Genomic DNA, 17,083 nt, shown 5'->3' with positions numbered 1-17,083 from the left:
AATGATATTTTTGAATCTACATGTTGAGTAGATTAAATTGGTATATTTACTTATTTAAATCTATAAAGAATTGAATGAGTAATTAATGCCAAAAATGTGGCGACGGTTTAGGACTGAAGAGACACGATGGTTCGGACATATTTATCCAAACAGTGCGCGTGGCAGCGGTTAAGGACCGAAGAGACACGATGGTTCGAACCACATGTTTGCCCAAACAATACACCTCTTCCGACAGAAGAGACACATCTCTTCAAACAAAGAAGGGTGCACCTCTTCGGATTGGAAAGTCACGTCCGTTCAAGGAAACCCCTGGAACACTATAAATAGGGTCCTCCATAATGAGATTAAATACACCAACGAATTCAGATAATCAATTTGTCATATTAGTTTAGTTTACATACTCAGTCCCGAGTATCAAGCTGTTCGACCGGATAGCGATCTCCTAGTGCTAAGGACTCGTCTATCATCCCAAAATCGTTGTATCTTGGGGGCAATTACTGTAGATCCGCAAGCACAAGAGCGGAAGTAATTTTGCCTTACGGAGAGAGAATTTATTCTCGCCTCGGCTCTGTATCTTTTTCATTTATCGTCATTCTATTTTCTACACTACCAAATAACAAGAAGAACAGTTAAAAACCATAAATTTGAGATGTATATGGTAGTATGATACATGAGATAAAGATATGAGCCATCATCTATTTTTATCTCTTTGGGTATTCTTACCCACACAAGTTGTTTAACTAGTTAAAAACCAAAATGGAGAATTGAGAGCCCTGAACAACATTTCACTCACGTTGGCACATTGAAACATTTTTGATCCTCTTGCTAGCAAACATGCCCAATATGGATTACTCTAAGTCAGCTCGCTTCTTGGAGCTGTAATGCATCCTCAAGTCTTTCCACTATATCTGTCATTGATGGCCGGTCTCTTCCATAATCCAGTAGACATCTTCCAGCGGTTTCCAAGAATATATTTAGGCTATCTCGTGGTATTCTCCCAACTAGAAAGGGGTCAATACAACCAGAAAAGTTAGTCCTCATGCATGACTTGATCCACTGGGCTAGTCTCACTTGATCCTCGTCGAACCAGCGGTCTGATTCTTTTTCAGCAAACAGCACCTCAAACAAAATCAGACCAAATGAGTAGACAAAAGACTTTTCTGTAAACTCTTCTCCATGTATGTAGTCTGAATCCAGAAGCCCCCTGATAATTGACGGCACCTGATTGTTTCCTGTCTTTTTGGACAAACCCCATCCAGAAACCTTGGCTGTCCAGTTGTCATCTAACCAGATGTTGTTCGACTTCAAGTCACGATGTAGCATTGTCTGCTCGTCCGTGGAATGAATGTACTTTAAACCGCGAGCTGCACCAATGCAGATTTGAAGTCTTTGCTTCCACGGAAGGGGATCTTTTGAAGCATCATGGAGATGGTCATAGAGTGTCCCATTTGCCATGTGCTCATATATAAGAATCATGTCTGATTCTGTCTCGCAATACCCTATCAGAGAGGCAACATGATCATGAGACGTCATTTGAGTCGCTTTCTTTGTTTGCAACTCATGTGCCATGGATACTCTGGATGCGTTAGCTCTTGAGCATCTGATTGCTACAGATTTTTTACCACCATCTATATACCCTCTATATACATTGTCCAGTCCTCCATAGCCAATAATGTGACTTTTGTGAAAATTATTTGTGGCTTTCTGAATCTCCTTGAGGGAAAACTGATGGATTACCTCGCGTGGCTGCTGTTGCAGAGCTTTCGATTTTGATGGCGTTCTTGGAAAAATCCCAAATGGGTCCCACCACCATCTTTGTGTGACATTATTGTTTGAACCATTATCCTTAGCCTTCTTTTTTCCACTCTTCTGATCACTGCTTCCGTTGCTGAGATTATCTTCATTGGTAATCCTATCTGATTCTCCCGTTGGGAGACTTATGTCATCCATAGAAATAACCCCATCACTATGGTCGCTGTAAGTTCTTCCAGCATTTTCCACCTCTTCCGCCTGGCCTGTTGGATCTTCGGTCTGCTGCAATGCCAAAGCTAATTCAAGGGCCATCCCTACATCTGCCATTGAAGGCCTTCCCTGGGGTTGAGTGTGTAAGCATCTGCCTGCAATTCCAACAAATACTTTTAAACAAGCTGGTGAAATCTGCTCCATCAAGTTGTGGTCAATGAGTCGATCCACTTTCCCCTCTCGTATGCAATATCGAGCCCATCCGGCTAGGCTGTGTTGCTCCTCGTCAAGTCTCATGTTCAATGCAGGTCTTCCAGACAGAACTTCAAATAAAACCACTCCAAATGCGTAGACATCTGATTTTCTCGTCAATTTACGAGTTAAGAAGTACTCTGGATCTAGGTATCCGTATGTGCCTTTGACGTTCGTACTGATATGGGTGAATGAATCATTTGCTGGTCCCATTTTGGACAGCCCAAAATCTGAGATCTTGGCAACCCAATTCTCATCCAGCAGAATGTTCGAGCTTTTCACATCCCTGTGTATGATCCTATGCCGTGAGTGAAGATAGTATAAGCCACGTGCAGCACCAATTGAGACTTTGAGTCGAAGTTCCCATGGAAGTGGAGGATTAGCCCTTCCATGTCTGTTGGCTTTGTAGAGATGGTCTGTAAGTGTTCCCTGGGTGATATACTGGTAAACCAAAATCCGTTCCTGACCATCATTGCAGTAACCAATCAGCGTAACGAGATGCGTATGCCTGAGCTTGGATAGCATCTTGATTTCCGTCCAAAACTCAGTTTCTCCTTGCCGGGAATCCGTTTTCAATCGCTTGATTGCAACGGCGGTTGCCCCACCGTCGATGCTCCCTTTGTAGACTCTGCCATATCCTCCACTGCCGATGTGAAACTGAGGATCAAAGCTGTTGGTTGCCAAACGGATTTCTTCAATTGAGAACTGACGGCATCGATCTTCCACCAAAGATGATCTCGTGTTCCTTCTGGAACTAGAGTCTGAGATTCTTCTCAGGTTGTAAACTGCAACATTCATTAAGGCTAGTACAGCTGTGAGGGCAGCAGAGATCAAGTTTGTACGGTAACTTGATTTTGATTTCTTTCGCTTTGGTGTTGATTTCGGATTCTGCAACTCGGGAACTGTCCCAGTACCTGCTAGATTGTTGTCGGGGTTGCTCTGCTTAAATACTTCTAAAGCAATCAATGAGCCATGGAATTGTTCATCCCTTGATTCAAACTTTGGCTGGAACATGATGGTAAGGTAGCGCTTCCCCTCCATTTTATCACCATCCATCATCACAATATAGTCTCTGTAGACTGCAACTTCAGATACTTCACCCCATTGATTAATATTGGCATTGTCCTCAGCTATCTGATTATTGATGAGAACAGAGAAGTCCTTGTTGTTAATCTCCGCCGTCTGCTGGTTAAACTTGGAAAAATGGAGCCTAATTAGGTATCTGAATCCTAATTGCACTGGTAGTTTCCATTTAAGACTACTGGCTCTCAATTTAGTGTCTGCAAGCATTATCCTTGCTGTTTGATAGACTTGAATTGGTGCAACGTATGTTATTGTTAACATGTCTGCATATCTAACTGCAGTTAAAGTATTGGCAGAAATAGCACCTGTCTCGAGCAAGTAGTTGGAGTCTTCATCCCATCTGCGGAACAGGCATGAATCTTGAGCTGGCAAGATGGAGCTTCCACCAACATTCAACCGTTGAACCAGCTCGAGTGCTGTGCTGTTATCAATGTAGAATCTGTACTTCTTTCCGACAACATGGGCGCCCAACTCCCCTTCGGGAGTGAAATAAAGACCAGTCGGCATTGAGACAACCTCAATGCCATTGACAAAGGCATAGAAGTCATCTGACTTCTTTTTCCCCTGAGCTGGGAAAAATGTTATAGTCAAAGGTTGTCCGTCTTCAATATTTACACAGTACTCTTTGATGATATGCTTTTCACCCAAAACATCAGCAGCAAGAGTTGTGCTGAAATTGTTGAGGAGTGTGTAAGGGCCTGATTTAACAGTGAACAAAGCTTCCGACCTCTTGAAGCCGTCGTATGAATCTTGATAGAAGTGCAGGCGGATGAATTTCTGTCCGGGCTTGACTTGGAAGACGTAACTGAATGCGTGGTGAGATGCTCGAGCAGTCTTGCAGGGTACAGAATCGAATGAAGCAAGTTGGTGGATGGGTCTTGAGTTGGAAGGTTTGCCATTGATCTGCAGTGACAAGCTGGATTCGAGTACCGAATCACCCATCCAAACACGTCCATCCAGCGCAATCAAACTGCCCGAAGAACCACAGGAAATGGCAATACTGTCTGGCAGGGGATGAGTAGTAGGAGTGCTGCTGGCAAGGACGACAAAGATTTCGCAGAACAAACACAGAAATTTGAGAATAACTGGTAATTCTGAAACTGGCATATTTTTTATTTTTTTGTTCTCAAAATTAAAGATGGGTTGTGGAAGAATGTAATCAAGCTATAGATCAGATTTGCATTACTATGATGGATATTGAATTCTTTATTTTGTAATCTGCAGTCAACTTCTTAGTCTTTTTTTTTTTTTAATAAAGATAACTGTCGATTTGCATCAGCCACACGGATTTGTTTGAAAAGTAGTCTGCTAGTATCATTTAAGAAGATAAGAAGTTGGAGCATTTTTAAAGATTTTAAATTGCAAAAATAGAGAAAAATGTAGGGTAGATGAGAAGAATTTGACATGGAAGCTTCTTCCGTCGATAAATTCTCCTCTATGAGTTGGAATGGAGATTTCTTCAGAAATTACTTCATGTAATATCTTTGTAATTTCATTGTACCGGTAGTATTACACTTGCATTGAACGTGACATAGCCTACATATATGACTTCATAAGTACTTTATAATCGTTTGTATATCATACTCGTTATAAAACTATCTACTTATATACTAGCGTGTAATTCGTCGAAATTTAACGGTATTACTTTACGCCACGATTTATAATAGTGAAAAATTTGCTACAATTTCCTTTTTGGTCCGTCCACATAAAAATTTGTCACTTCCATTTATAGCAGTACGATTTATAGAACCCCACTGACTTTAAAGTAGAGCTTTTATTCCAGTAACAACTTCACTCACATTTTATGAAAATTCGTGTTATTGATCATGTGACAATTCTTTTATGGTCAAAGTGTGTGAAATAGTTATGGGTAAGATATAATTCCTACCCACTGTTCTTATTTCACTAGTTGGGCTCGTGCGCTATGCGCGAAAATGCATATTACATGTTATTTTTTTTCAAAAAAATAAAAATAAAAAATAACTTAAGTTTGTTACTATTAATGTTCATTATTTATATTTATACACATATATAATTTGTTATTTTTATAATTTAAATTTTCTATAGGATAAGTAAGATCAGTTCAGTAGAGTGGCGATCAGTTAGATATCATACTGATAGCTTAGAAGCTTATCAGTTGGACAAATAAGTGACTTGGAGCGAAATGTGGTGGCTTTAGTTACTCACGATATTTTGGAAACCTTATTAAAATTTTATCGTCTCATTCAAATTAATCAGATTAGCCTTGAGTTAGCTGAGAAGGACAATTGACGATATGCTTAATGATGCAGTATACAAGTATGCAAATAGTATGACAGTTTAGATGAGCTGATTGAGAGAAACAAAAACTTAAAATCACACAAAAGGTTTTACAAGGTTCTGCTTATTTAACATGAGAATCCAGATAACCTTAGGATCTCTTATTTTATGGGTGCAAGTTAGCTATTCAATTCACACCAGAACTAAACCATTGTTTCCGGCCGTGACCAAAACTTAACCTTTCCTTTGAAATGACAAAGCACTTTATCGCTTACTTGCGTTATATTTTCTAACACAAACCTGTCTATTACAGAAGGGGTATAGATGTTTAAAAAAAAATAACTAATAATGAGCAAACAGTTACAATAAGAACAATCGAGTATGATAGTTAATTTGCTCGATGAACTAGGCTTTGGATCACAAATGTATTTACCAAGAATCTAAGGAAATGTGTATGAGATCTCAAGTAAATATAGATTCACTATTTATCATATTCAAATAAATACGGATATGCGAATGGATTAAAGGAAACAACTCTGATTAATTCTCTTTCAACGGGGGGGATTAAAGGAGTCTGAATCTGTCCAATCTGTTGCACACAATTGGTTGCATAGTCGACTTCCATATTATGTGGTGCTACTGAGTGGAAATAACTCTGTCTCTCGTTAGAACAATTTCTTGGATTAAAGAAGTCAAAATTGGGCAAGTCTGCGAAGTCAGGATCCAAATAGGAAGGGCAGTGCGCTTGTGCCATCTTCTCTTGTAGCGAAACGTCTTCTCCTAGCAACATTTTTAGCGCAGAAGCCATCTTTGGACGCTGTTGTGGCCCATATTGGGTGCACAGCAGACCTACTTGTATACATCTCGACGCTTCTTCCTCTGAAAACTCTTCTCCGAGGTAACCATCTACCGTCTTGAATACATCCTTATTTCCTGTCAACAGCTTCCATGTCTGTGGACATTCATCACATCATAATGCATTCACGATTATACAACTGCATAAACTTGAGAATGCACTCAAAGTCTCAAACACCATTGCACCATTTATACATAATTTAATTACCCTATGTGATTTTATACATGGAATTCGTCTATCTGCATGTTCACTTGCATTCTGCTATTTGATTTCATGCATGTATAGTATGAATGTATGATGACATGTGATTGAAGGCGGCAAGTCAGATAAAATGGAGCAAGAATTTTTGCAGTTAACTTTATAGTTTGACTTGGTATGTTCTATTTGTATAACCTCAATCTTTACTATCGATGATGAACTTGCCTTGCTTGCATGCACATTATATATTTACGGTGTGTTCTTTTTTGTTGTAAATTTATCATGAGAAAAAGAGAGATAAACATAATTTCTCTCTTTAAATCTCTCTTTTCTTTTCCTTTATTTTGTATAAAAAAAATTCACCATTTCTCATTCATTCTTTTGTGTGATAATATTATCCCTCCTTACAGGAAAAAGGAGGAATGCGAAAAGGTGAAATTCTCTTTGGTAGAAAATAAGGGATTTAAAAGGAGAAATTTTGATTATTCCTCATTTTCTCATGATAATTTTACAACTAAAGAGAATACTCTATTAGAAGTTCGTAGAAGTTAATTGTTCTTACATCGCCAATGAGGTTCTCCGTGTCTCTGCTATTTCTCTTGCCACTCAATATCTCCAGGACTAACACCCCAAAATTGTAGACATCTGTCTTCTCTGAAATTCTCCCCTCAAGAAAATATTCTGGTGGAAGATAACCTCTGCATACACAAATGAAAGAAACAAAATATTGTTATATATTCAGGTGTCAAAAACTCAGAAATTGGAGTAGAAGGGATATATATCATGACAGTACATGGTTCCAGCATTAATGGTGACGGACATTTTTGATTGGTCGTCATCTTGAAAATATCTGGCTGCGGCAAAGCCTGAAATTTTAGGATTCATCTCATTGTCCAGAAATATATTGGTGGGGTTCAGATTCCTATGAATCGTTTTCGGACTCAACTCTTGATGAAGATAAATAACTCCTTTAGCAATCCCAATTATGATTTTGAAGCGTGCTGACCACTGAAGCTGACGACATCGTTGTTCATCTATGAGCAAATGTTCCATTACATTGAAGAAACAAGAACTAAGAGGGTGTTTGGCCGAGCTTATAAGCTCCTTCAAAGTGTTAAGCAAAATAAGTTCTTAAAGAGCTTATAGGTTGTAAAAATAAGCTCTAAGGCTTTATAAGCTCCCCAAAAAATAAGTTTCTCTACCCCAATTTACTTTCTCATTATCTTATAAGCAGCACTCATTTTATAAAAATAATTCAACCAACCTACAAGCTCTTAAGAAACTATATCTTATAAACTCTTGAAACATCTCGTAAGCTCCAAGAGCTTATAAGCTCTTTCAAATCAAATACTGATTGTTTCCGCTGCCATCCAACTCATTTGCGCCGTGAGCTCCCTCTCTCTCTCTCTAATCAATGAAGCTCCCCAGATTTTTAACATGTTGAAACAATCAGTATTATCGAACTTGCTCAGCATTCTTTAACACGTCATTGTGAAGCTGGTCATACCAGTGAAACTTTTTTGAAGTGATTGCCCTTAGCAAGTGGTTTAGAAATATCTCAACTGGTTTACTGTTTGTAATTTCACCCATTTGACATCAGATTTTTGAAGAATGATAGATGAAGTTAGTTAGGATGTAAAGAGTATTAATTAATAAGAATGGTAGTTTATTCTGATTCTGATCACTAAATCTTAAAAATTTCAAGCCTTGAAAGAATTACACAAACTTCAATTGCTTGTGCTTGATCTCAGTTAATTAGTAAGTTACCTTAGCCGGTTAAATCAATTTTCATATCACAGTGATTTTCTTGTTCAATTTGAACTAATTTTTGTGAAGGGCCTTAGATTATGTTGTTTGCCCTATTCTGCCTGCAGAGGTTTCATTATTGAGGAATGACATTGCCAACAATCAATGTTCGTGTCATTGAAAGATGAACTAGTAACCAATCAGTCTGGTTCCTCTGTGAGTAGTCATATATATAATGTAGAAGAAACATTCCATAGCAAGATAATGTATAGGAGAATCACAATTTACTGGAATCCATGTCAGTCAGTTTGTCATTGGTTGTACTTGGAAGTAGGTAAGGGCAATCACAATTTGCTGGAATCACCAATCGCTGCTTGTTGCTCCCACACCTTAGAAATGTGAAGTGGATGACAGATTAGGTATTCTTTCCTTTCAAGTTCTAGTTCTGCGGGTGATAGAGGTTTATGCTATCGGTATCCACAGGAATAGGATTCAAAAGTCTAGGATTGAGAATAACACTGCAGAAATTCCAGCAGCTGAAGAAATTGAACTGTGAGTATTATTCCCCAGATGCTATTATTCCCCAAATTCTGCACAAAACAAACGTATTATTCTGTTTTAGACTACAACTTACTTTCAATTAATTCTAGCTAGTTTTGACTCTGAACTCCAATTATTTATCTAAATTTGGAGGTGATTGAGGTAGTGTTATGTTTTTACCCACTCATCTGAATTTTGATGAATCAACAAAATTCATGAATTTTGATGAATCAACAAAATTCATGAATTTTGATGAATCAACAAAATTCATGGTAGTTAGTAAATCTGCTACTTTGCATTATGACTTCATCTACTATGCCTGCTATAAGGTGTATATAATTACTCATTCCCAAGTGAGTAATAATTGTTGCTATAATGACTACTGGTTCTTGGGCATAAAAAAAATCCAAGAGTGATGAACTGCAAGAAAACTGCTATATTTGAGTCTACTGTCTAAAGAGCAAATTAGGCATAATTATTTGAAGGCATCCTAAAATGGAAAAGCAAGGTTGAGAAGTTATGGATATAAAAACTCATATGAGCAAAGTGATTTAAGTAATAAGAAGTCTTTCATCTTCATTCTATATAGTGATTTCAATTCCTTTTCATTTCTATATACATATATATATATATATATATATATATATATGTGTGTGTGTGTGTGCTCACAATTCCTTGCACAGATTGAGCTCCTAAGCAGAAGTATCCCCTCTTCCACACACACAGAGTGACTATCACGTGATCTCATAGTCCTCTTTATAATTTTTAAACACATGATCTCATTGTCTTTATTTACAGGAGGATTTTCAACAGAAAGCTAATATTCTTCATGTGGATCTAACAAAGCATGTATGTCTGGTGTCTTTATTTTACAGAATAAGTGATTAAGTTCTACAGTTATGATTGATTTATAGGCTATTTACCATAACTTTTTTATGTTTGAACACCTCATTATATGTTCTTTTTTATGTTTGTAGTATACCACTCCGCGCTTGACTCGTGATAAGTATAGGAAAGTCAAGAACAAGAAAAGAGAAGTATCGTGATGATGATGGTGGTGATTATGATGAATGACAGGTCTATTTATGTATAATTTTATATCAGTTTTGATTCATTGTTGTCTTTTTTTTTTTAAATATCACCTTATAATGTGTATATGATAATTTATGAACAAATATGAGTACTAGATCCCATCGTGGAGGTTCTAGCAGTGCAGCATCATCCCGTGCATCATCGACTTTGCCAGCATCGACTTCAGATGTAGAGTTAGAGCAAACAGCATCTGATGTAGTCTCAAACAATGATGGAATGATACCTCTTTCGAGGACGCCTGAAGGGTTGGTCACTTTATAATTTTTTCAATGTTAATAGGGAAAATTGCAGCTAAATACACAAACTTTGCCAAAAATCCATATTTGACGTGAAGTTAGGATTTTACATTTTAATACACCAACTTTCGTTGTTGTCCAAATTTGACACGACTTAATTCTTAAAAATTCAAAAAACAACCCATTTTTGTAAATAATTATACAAAGACCCACTTATGTTATAGTTTGAGACATTTAAACCAAAACAAGATATTTCCTTATGATGTTTTCTTTTAAACCATTTTAGGCGCGAATCAAAGTTAAAAGAAAACATCATAAGGAAATATATTGTTTTGGTTAAAATGTCCCAAATAATAACATAAGTGGGTCTTTGACTCTTTGTATAATTATTTACAAAAAGAGGTTGTTTTTTGAATTTTTAATAATTAAGTCGTGTCAAATTTGGACAACAACGAAAGTTGGTGTATTAAAATGTAAAATCCTAACTTAGCGTCAAATATGAATTTTTGGCAAAGTTTGTGTATTTTCACGCAATTATCCCATGTTAATATATCTAAAGTTGATAATAATTTTGTTATTCTAATTAACAGGGAGTTAGCATTGTACAAGGACTTCTCTAGAGTAATTGGCAAATCTTTTAGGAGGATTCCAAACCTGACAGGTATCAATTGGAAGGCTACTCCAGGTGACGTCAAGGATCTATATTTTGAGGAGTTTCGAGTACGCACTTTTTTGCATATATTCACTACTTGACATCACATTTAATAGAAATTCTATGATTGCTCAATTTGACCAATATATGTTTTAATAGAAATACTATTCATGGGATGAGAGATGAGAGGATGAAGTACGCCGGCTTTGAGAAAATAGGGCGGGTAGCAGGTTTCCTGACTTTCTGTATGAGGTTAAGGCATGTAGAAAACCCGATGATAAATGGAAGTCGGGTTACATATGTGATGATCAATGGAAGGCATTATGCACAAATTGGGATACTCCTAAGGCGATCCAGAAGTCTAAACGTGCAAGCAAGGCTAGATTGTCCGAGCCAGATGGACCTAGCACTGGAATAAGCAAACATCGGGGTGGCTCGAAGTTTGTTGTTGTGAGAGCTCATGAAATGGTGAGCACTTAATAATTAAACTATTATTTATGTTCCATTATATGTATGTATATATATTATGATTGATTTATATTTTTGTTTAATAGTCTTTGAAGGAGGAAATTCCTGTAAGAAGTGCGTGTATGATTCTTTTAAGACATTACACGTGAATAAAGATGGAACGTATACCTATAAGAAGGCTGAAGAATTTGATGTAAGTTTTTTTTATAATTAAAATCAACATTTAATATACCTTTAATTAATTTTTTAATATATTTGACTTTTAATTTTTACTAATTAGGCGAGAGTGAAGGCGATTGCTGAACAGCAATGAGAGAATGCTGATTTGAGTCAGATATATGTGGATGAGGTGATGGGAGGCCGCTTCGATAAGAAGAAGAGGATGTTCGGCACATTTATCTTTGCACGGAGTCTTGTGGGCGGTACATCATAGACTTTTCAATCACAGCAGGTTGAGGCTCGAATTGAAGAGTTGCAGCAACAGCTTCAGGAGGAACGCGAGCATAGACAGCAGCAGCTTCAGGAGGAGCGCGAGCATACACTCCAGCAGTTCTTGAGGTCCCAGCAATCGAGGAGTAGTGGCTCGGGAGAACCTCCCGAGCCACTACTCCTTGACTGCTGGGACCTCAAGAACTGCTGGAGCATCTCATTAGTCACCCGAAGTGACTCCTCCAATCGGACTCTCTGCTCGCGCTCCATCTGAAGCTGCTGGAGTGTATGCTCGCGCTCCTCCTGAAGCTGCTGCTGCAGCTCTTCAATTCGAGCCTCAACCTACTGTGAATGGAATGTCTGTGATGTACCGCCCACAAGACTCCGTGCAATAGTACCTGTGCCGAACATCCTCTTCTTCTTATCGAGGCGGCCTCCCATCACCTCATCCACATATATCTGACTCAAATCAACATTCTCTCTTTGCTGCTCAGCATTCGCCTTCACTCTCGCCTAATTAGTAAAAATTAAAAGTCAAATATATTGAAAAATTAATTAAAGGTATATTAAATATTGATTTTAATTATAAAACAAAACTTACATCAACTTCTTCAGCCTTCTTGTAGGTATACGTTCCATCTTTATTCACGTGTAATGTCTTAAAGGAATCATACACGCACTTCTTAACACAGGAATTCCCTCATTCAAAGACTATTAAACAAAAAAATAAATCAATCATAATATATATACATACATATAATAGAACATAAATAATAGTTTAATTATTAAGTGCTCACCATCTCATGAGCTCTCACAGCAACAGACTTTGAGCCACCCCGATGTTTGCTTATTCCAGTGCTAGGTCCATCTGGCTCGGACAATCTAGCCTTGCTTGCACGTTTAGACTTCTGGATCGCCTCAAGAGTATCCCAATTTGCGCATAATGCCTTCCATTGATCATCACATATGTAACCCGGCCTCCTTTTATCATCGGGTTTCCTACATGCCCTGACCTCATACAGAAAGTCAGTAAACCTGCTACCCGCCCTATTTTCCCAAAGCCGGCCTACTTTATCCTCTCATCTCTCATTCCATGAATAGTATCTCTATTAAAACATATATTGGTCAAATTGAGCAATCATACAATTTTTATTAAATGTGTTGTCAAGTAGTGAATATATGCAAAAAAGTGCTTACTCGAAACTCCTCAAAATATAGATCCTTGACGTCGCCTGGAGTAGCCTTCCAGTTGATACCTGTCGGGTTTTGAATCCTCCTAAAAAATTGTCAATTACTCTAGAGAAGTCCTTGTACAATGCTAACTCCCTGTTAATTAGAATTACAAAAAAATAACAAAATTATTATCAACTTTAGATATATTAACATTGAAAAAATTATAAAGTGACAAACCCTTCAAGCGTCCTTGAAAGAGGTATCCTTCCATCATTGTTTGAGACTGCATCAGATGTCGTTTGCTCTAACTCTACATCTGAAGTCGATGCTGGCAAAGTAGATGATGCACGGGATGATGCTCTATGGGATGATGTTGCACGGGATGATGCTGCACTGCTAGAACCTCCAAGACGGCCACGATGGAATCTAGTACTCATATCTGTTCATAAATTATCATATACACATTATAAGGTGATATTTGAAAAAAAAAAAGACAACAATTAATCAAAACTGATATAAAATTATACATAAATAGACCTGTCACTCATCATTGTCGTCATAATCACCATCATCATTATCACGATACTTCTCTTTTCTTGTTCTTGACTTTCCTATACTTCTCACGAGTCAAGCGCGGAATGGTATACTACAAACATAAAAAAGAACATATAATGAAGTGTTCAAACATAAAAACGTTATGGTAAATAGCCTATAAATCAATCATAACTGTAGAGCTTAATCACTTATACTGCAAAATAAAGACACCAGACATGCATGTTTTGTTAGATCCACATGAAGAATATTGGCTTTTTTGTTGAAAATCCTCCTGTAAATAAAGACAATGAGATCATGTGTTTAAAAATTATAAAGAGGACTATGAGATCACGTGATAGTCACTCTGTGTGTGTGGAAGAGGGGATACTTCTGCTTAGGAGCTCAATCTGTGCAAGGAATTGTGAGCACATATATATATATATATATATATATATATATATATATAGAAATGAAAAGGAATTGAAATCACTATATAGAATGAAGATGAACGACTTCTTGTTACTTAAATCACTTTGCTCATATGAGTTTTTATATCCATAACTTCTCAACCTTGCTTTTCCATTTTAGGATGCCTTCAAATAACTATGCCTAATTTGCTCTTTAGACAGTAGACTCAATAATAGCAGTTTTCTTGCAGTTCATCACTCTTGGATTTTTTTTATGCCCAAGCACCGGTAGTCATTATAGCAACAGTTATTACTCACTTGGGAATGAGTAATTATATACACCTTATAGCAGGCATAGTAGATGAAGTCATAATGCAAAGTAGCAGATTTACTAACTACCATGAATTTTGTTTCATCAAAATTCAGATGAGTAGGTAAAAACATAACACTACCTCAATCACCTCCAAATTTAGATAAATAATTGGAGTTCAGAGTCAAAACTAGCTAGAATTAATTGAAAGTTGTAGTCTAAAACAGAATAATACGTTTGTTTTCTGCAGAATTTGGGGAATAATACTCACAGTTCAATTTCTTCAGCTGCTAGAATTTCTGCAGTGTTATTCTCAATCCCAGACTTTTGAATCCAATTCCTGTGGATACAGATAGCATAAACCTCTATCACCCGCAGAACTAGAACTTGAAAGGAAAGAATACCTAATCTGTCATCCACTTCACATTTCTAAGGTGTGGGAGCAACAAGCAGCGATTGGTGATTCCAATAAATTGCGATTGCCCTTACCTACTTCCAAGTACAACCAATGACAAACTGACTGACATGGGATTCCAGTAAATTGTGATTCTCCTATACATTATCTTGCTATGAAATGTTTCTTCTACATTATATATATGACTACTCACAGAGGAACCAGATTGATTGGTTACTAGTTCATCTTTCAATGACACGAACATTGATTGTTGGCAATGTCATTCCTCAATAATGAAACCTCTGCAGGCAGAATAGGGCAAACAACATAATATAAGGCCCTTCACAAAAATTAGTTCAAACTGAACAAGAAAATCACTGTGATATGAAAATTGATTTAACCGGCTAAGGTAACTTACTAATTGACTGAGATCAAGCACAAGCAATTGAAGTTTGTGTAATTCTTTCAAGGCTTGAAATTTCTAAGATTTAGTGATCAGAATCAGAATAAACTACCATTCTTATTAATTAATACTCTTTACATCCTAAATAACTTCATCTATCATTCTTCAAAAATCTGATGTCAAATGGGTGAAATTACAAACAGTAAACTAAACCAGTTGAGATATTTCTAAACCACTTGCTAAGGGCAATCACTTCAAAAAAGTTTCACTGGTATGACCAGCTTCACAATGACGTGTTAAAGAATGCTGAGCAAGTTCGATAATACTGATTGTTTCAACATGCTAAAAATCTGGGGAACTTCATTGATTGCCCAGGAGGTCAACTAATATCAGCTATATATGACATGTTACTTGCATTGATTGAATCTCAATAATCCTTACCTTCATAATGTAGCAGCTTCAGTGTTGCAATGGATCTTCCAAGTATTCCAGGTTGACAAAAAAAAGTTGATATTTAGGCCCAGCGTGAGAGCTATCAGCCGTGAAACGGATCTTGCTACCTCTCTATTAATATCCAAAAATTGAAACTCAAATCACGAGACATATCACCTGAGATTCTCAATAAAAATAAAAATACAACGAATAAACACGTAGAGATAATGAAAGTTCATTTATACTTTTTTCAAAAAGCAGCATATATATATATATATGCTACTTTACAGTTTCTGTAATTGTCTGCACATAGTGGGAGTAGCAGAAGATAGTGTGACAACATAAACTTTCGCAGACCACTACAAAATCTCAAATTCTAATCTTCCACCAATACTAATTCTCAATTCTGACTAACAATCCATCTCCTAAATTCTACATTCCTTTCTTTCAAATAAATCCAAAAAAATGGCCCCATTCCTCAAACATATATATTCATCTCTTATTATACACATAACAAAGCTATAAACTCAAATATAAAAGAATCCCAGTTCAACATTTAATCCATCACTATTTTGTAACTTTTTTACTTGACTTGTTAAAAGGAATTGTAAGAGCATCAGCAGGTGTATTCTGATAAGCTCGCCAATGTTTTCCTACTGTTTCTCATTTTAGCAGTTACACTCCAAATATGCTACTGCACTACATATATGAGGAAAATAATTCAATAATTACTAAGAACAATGATTATCCTAAGATCAAATATATTTTGGCGTCCACTGACAAGGGAAAAGATGCGCAGTAATGATTTTCATGGATATATTTGTGCCTAGAATTATGGTTACTACACAAATGGCAAGATGAAACTTACAGTAGAGTATAACTTGAAAAGCGACGGGCGGCGAGCGGCGGTGGCGACGGCAAAAGCGACAGTGGAATGAAGAAGCTGACAAGGATGTGGTGGATGGCAATGAGAGAGAGAGAGAGAGAGAGGGAGCTCACGGCGCAAATGAGGTGGATGGCAGCGGAAACAATGGAGGTGGACGGCAGCGCAAAGGAGGCGGACGGCAGCAGCGATTAGGGCTTCTAATTTGGGGAGGGAAAGTGTTGTGGGGTGGAAACCAGGGAAATACTTTAATTCAATTTCCCAGAGTACATAATCCCTCGGTAAAATTAAAAGTTATGATTAAGAATTAAATTTAAACTTTACCGAGTGATTAAATCCCTCGGTAATGAACTTACTCGGTGTTCTCTCGGTAAATCATGGGAATATTCGAAAATACCTTATTTCTCGGAAAATTGTCACAAAATACTTGGTAATTACCGAGGGACAGTAATTCCTCAGTAAAAAAATGTTTTTTTGTGGTTTTATCCACCTATTCCAATCTTATGTGACGAGGAGAATTGATTGGTAGCAGCCACAATCCTTCTAAACTCAAACTTGGGCAGGCGTATGTCAGCCTCACAAATTTGTGTAAAATAATTGTACGTTATGATTTTACTTTTGGGGTGCGTTGTAAAATAATTGTACGTTATGATTTTACTTTTGGGGTGCGTTACTTTGATGGATATATTTATCATGAGAAAAATGAGGGATAACAAAAATTTATGCCTTTAAATGCCTCATTTCTTTTTTTACATTTGTATAACATGTGGGAAA

The 17,083-nt window shown here is 37.0% G+C and overlaps 3 protein-coding genes across 11 annotated transcripts; all 3 read right to left on the bottom strand.

Moving 5' to 3' along the window:
* Window positions 1-605: 605 nt before the first annotated feature.
* LOC130989717 (receptor-like protein kinase FERONIA) lies at window positions 606-4,568 on the bottom strand. The gene has a single exon (XM_057913790.1). The coding sequence runs from the start codon at window positions 4,402-4,404 to the stop codon at window positions 859-861; it is 3,546 nt and encodes a 1,181-aa protein (XP_057769773.1). The 5' UTR covers window positions 4,405-4,568; the 3' UTR covers window positions 606-858.
* A 1,316-nt stretch (window positions 4,569-5,884) lies between these two features.
* Window positions 5,885-7,881, bottom strand: LOC130989715 (cysteine-rich receptor-like protein kinase 24). Of its 2 annotated transcripts, none has more exons than XM_057913781.1 (3): window positions 7,431-7,881; window positions 7,173-7,308; window positions 5,885-6,508 (listed from the first exon to the last, which is right to left on the bottom strand). In XM_057913781.1, exons 1-3 carry the CDS (start codon window positions 7,661-7,663, stop codon window positions 6,038-6,040), a joined length of 840 nt encoding a protein of 279 aa, XP_057769764.1. In that variant the 5' UTR covers window positions 7,664-7,881; the 3' UTR covers window positions 5,885-6,037. The 2 variants fall into 2 exon arrangements, with proteins under 2 accessions (XP_057769764.1, XP_057769763.1); XM_057913780.1 differs by having other exon boundaries at window positions 7,404-7,856.
* A 4,044-nt stretch (window positions 7,882-11,925) lies between these two features.
* Window positions 11,926-16,675, bottom strand: LOC130989716 (uncharacterized). Of its 8 annotated transcripts, none has more exons than XM_057913787.1 (10): window positions 16,295-16,674; window positions 15,436-15,558; window positions 14,806-14,893; window positions 14,602-14,717; window positions 14,469-14,537; window positions 13,484-13,592; window positions 13,184-13,385; window positions 12,971-13,099; window positions 12,571-12,781; window positions 11,927-12,286 (listed from the first exon to the last, which is right to left on the bottom strand). In XM_057913787.1, the coding sequence occupies exons 7-10, from the start codon at window positions 13,381-13,383 to the stop codon at window positions 12,116-12,118; spliced, it is 711 nt and encodes a 236-aa protein (XP_057769770.1). In that variant the 5' UTR covers window positions 13,384-13,385; window positions 13,484-13,592; window positions 14,469-14,537; window positions 14,602-14,717; window positions 14,806-14,893; window positions 15,436-15,558; window positions 16,295-16,674; the 3' UTR covers window positions 11,927-12,115. The 8 variants fall into 8 exon arrangements, 6 of the variants coding, with proteins under 6 accessions (XP_057769771.1, XP_057769770.1, XP_057769769.1 ...); XM_057913786.1 differs by having other exon boundaries at window positions 14,602-14,686; XR_009090727.1 differs by lacking the exons at window positions 14,602-14,717; window positions 14,806-14,893 and adding an exon at window positions 12,375-12,484 and having other exon boundaries at window positions 12,571-12,879.
* Between the last annotated feature and the right edge of the window lie 408 nt (window positions 16,676-17,083).

The sequence above is a fragment of the Salvia miltiorrhiza genome, chromosome 6 (genome assembly GCF_028751815.1).
Source record: "Salvia miltiorrhiza cultivar Shanhuang (shh) chromosome 6, IMPLAD_Smil_shh, whole genome shotgun sequence".
Taxonomy (NCBI): Eukaryota; Viridiplantae; Streptophyta; class Magnoliopsida; order Lamiales; family Lamiaceae; genus Salvia; species Salvia miltiorrhiza.
The sequence above is the reverse complement of the archived record's forward strand: the minus strand, read 5'-3'. Positions and strand labels throughout refer to the sequence as shown.

Excerpts from the sequence above, each read along its gene's own strand:
- LOC130989715 (XM_057913780.1), bottom strand. The coding sequence starts at position 7,663 with ATGGAACATTTGCTCATAGATGAACAACGATGTCGTCAGCTTCAGTGG. Across the intron at positions 7,309-7,403 it reads ACCATTAATGCTGGAACCAT|AGGTTATCTTCCACCAGAAT; the intron begins GTACTGTCATGA and ends TTGTGTATGCAG. Across the intron at positions 6,509-7,172 it reads CGGAGAACCTCATTGGCGAT|ACATGGAAGCTGTTGACAGG; the intron begins GTAAGAACAATT and ends GAATGTCCACAG.
- LOC130989716 (XM_057913789.1), bottom strand. The coding sequence starts at position 13,383 with ATGAGTACTAGATTCCATCGTGGCCGTCTTGGAGGTTCTAGCAGTGCA. Across the intron at positions 12,782-12,970 it reads TATATTTTGAGGAGTTTCGA|GGCATGTAGGAAACCCGATG; the intron begins GTAAGCACTTTT and ends GTATGAGGTCAG. Across the intron at positions 12,287-12,570 it reads CTGTGAGAGCTCATGAGATG|GCGAGAGTGAAGGCGAATGC; the intron begins GTGAGCACTTAA and ends TTTACTAATTAG.
- LOC130989717 (XM_057913790.1), bottom strand. The coding sequence starts at position 4,404 with ATGCCAGTTTCAGAATTACCAGTTATTCTCAAATTTCTGTGTTTGTTC.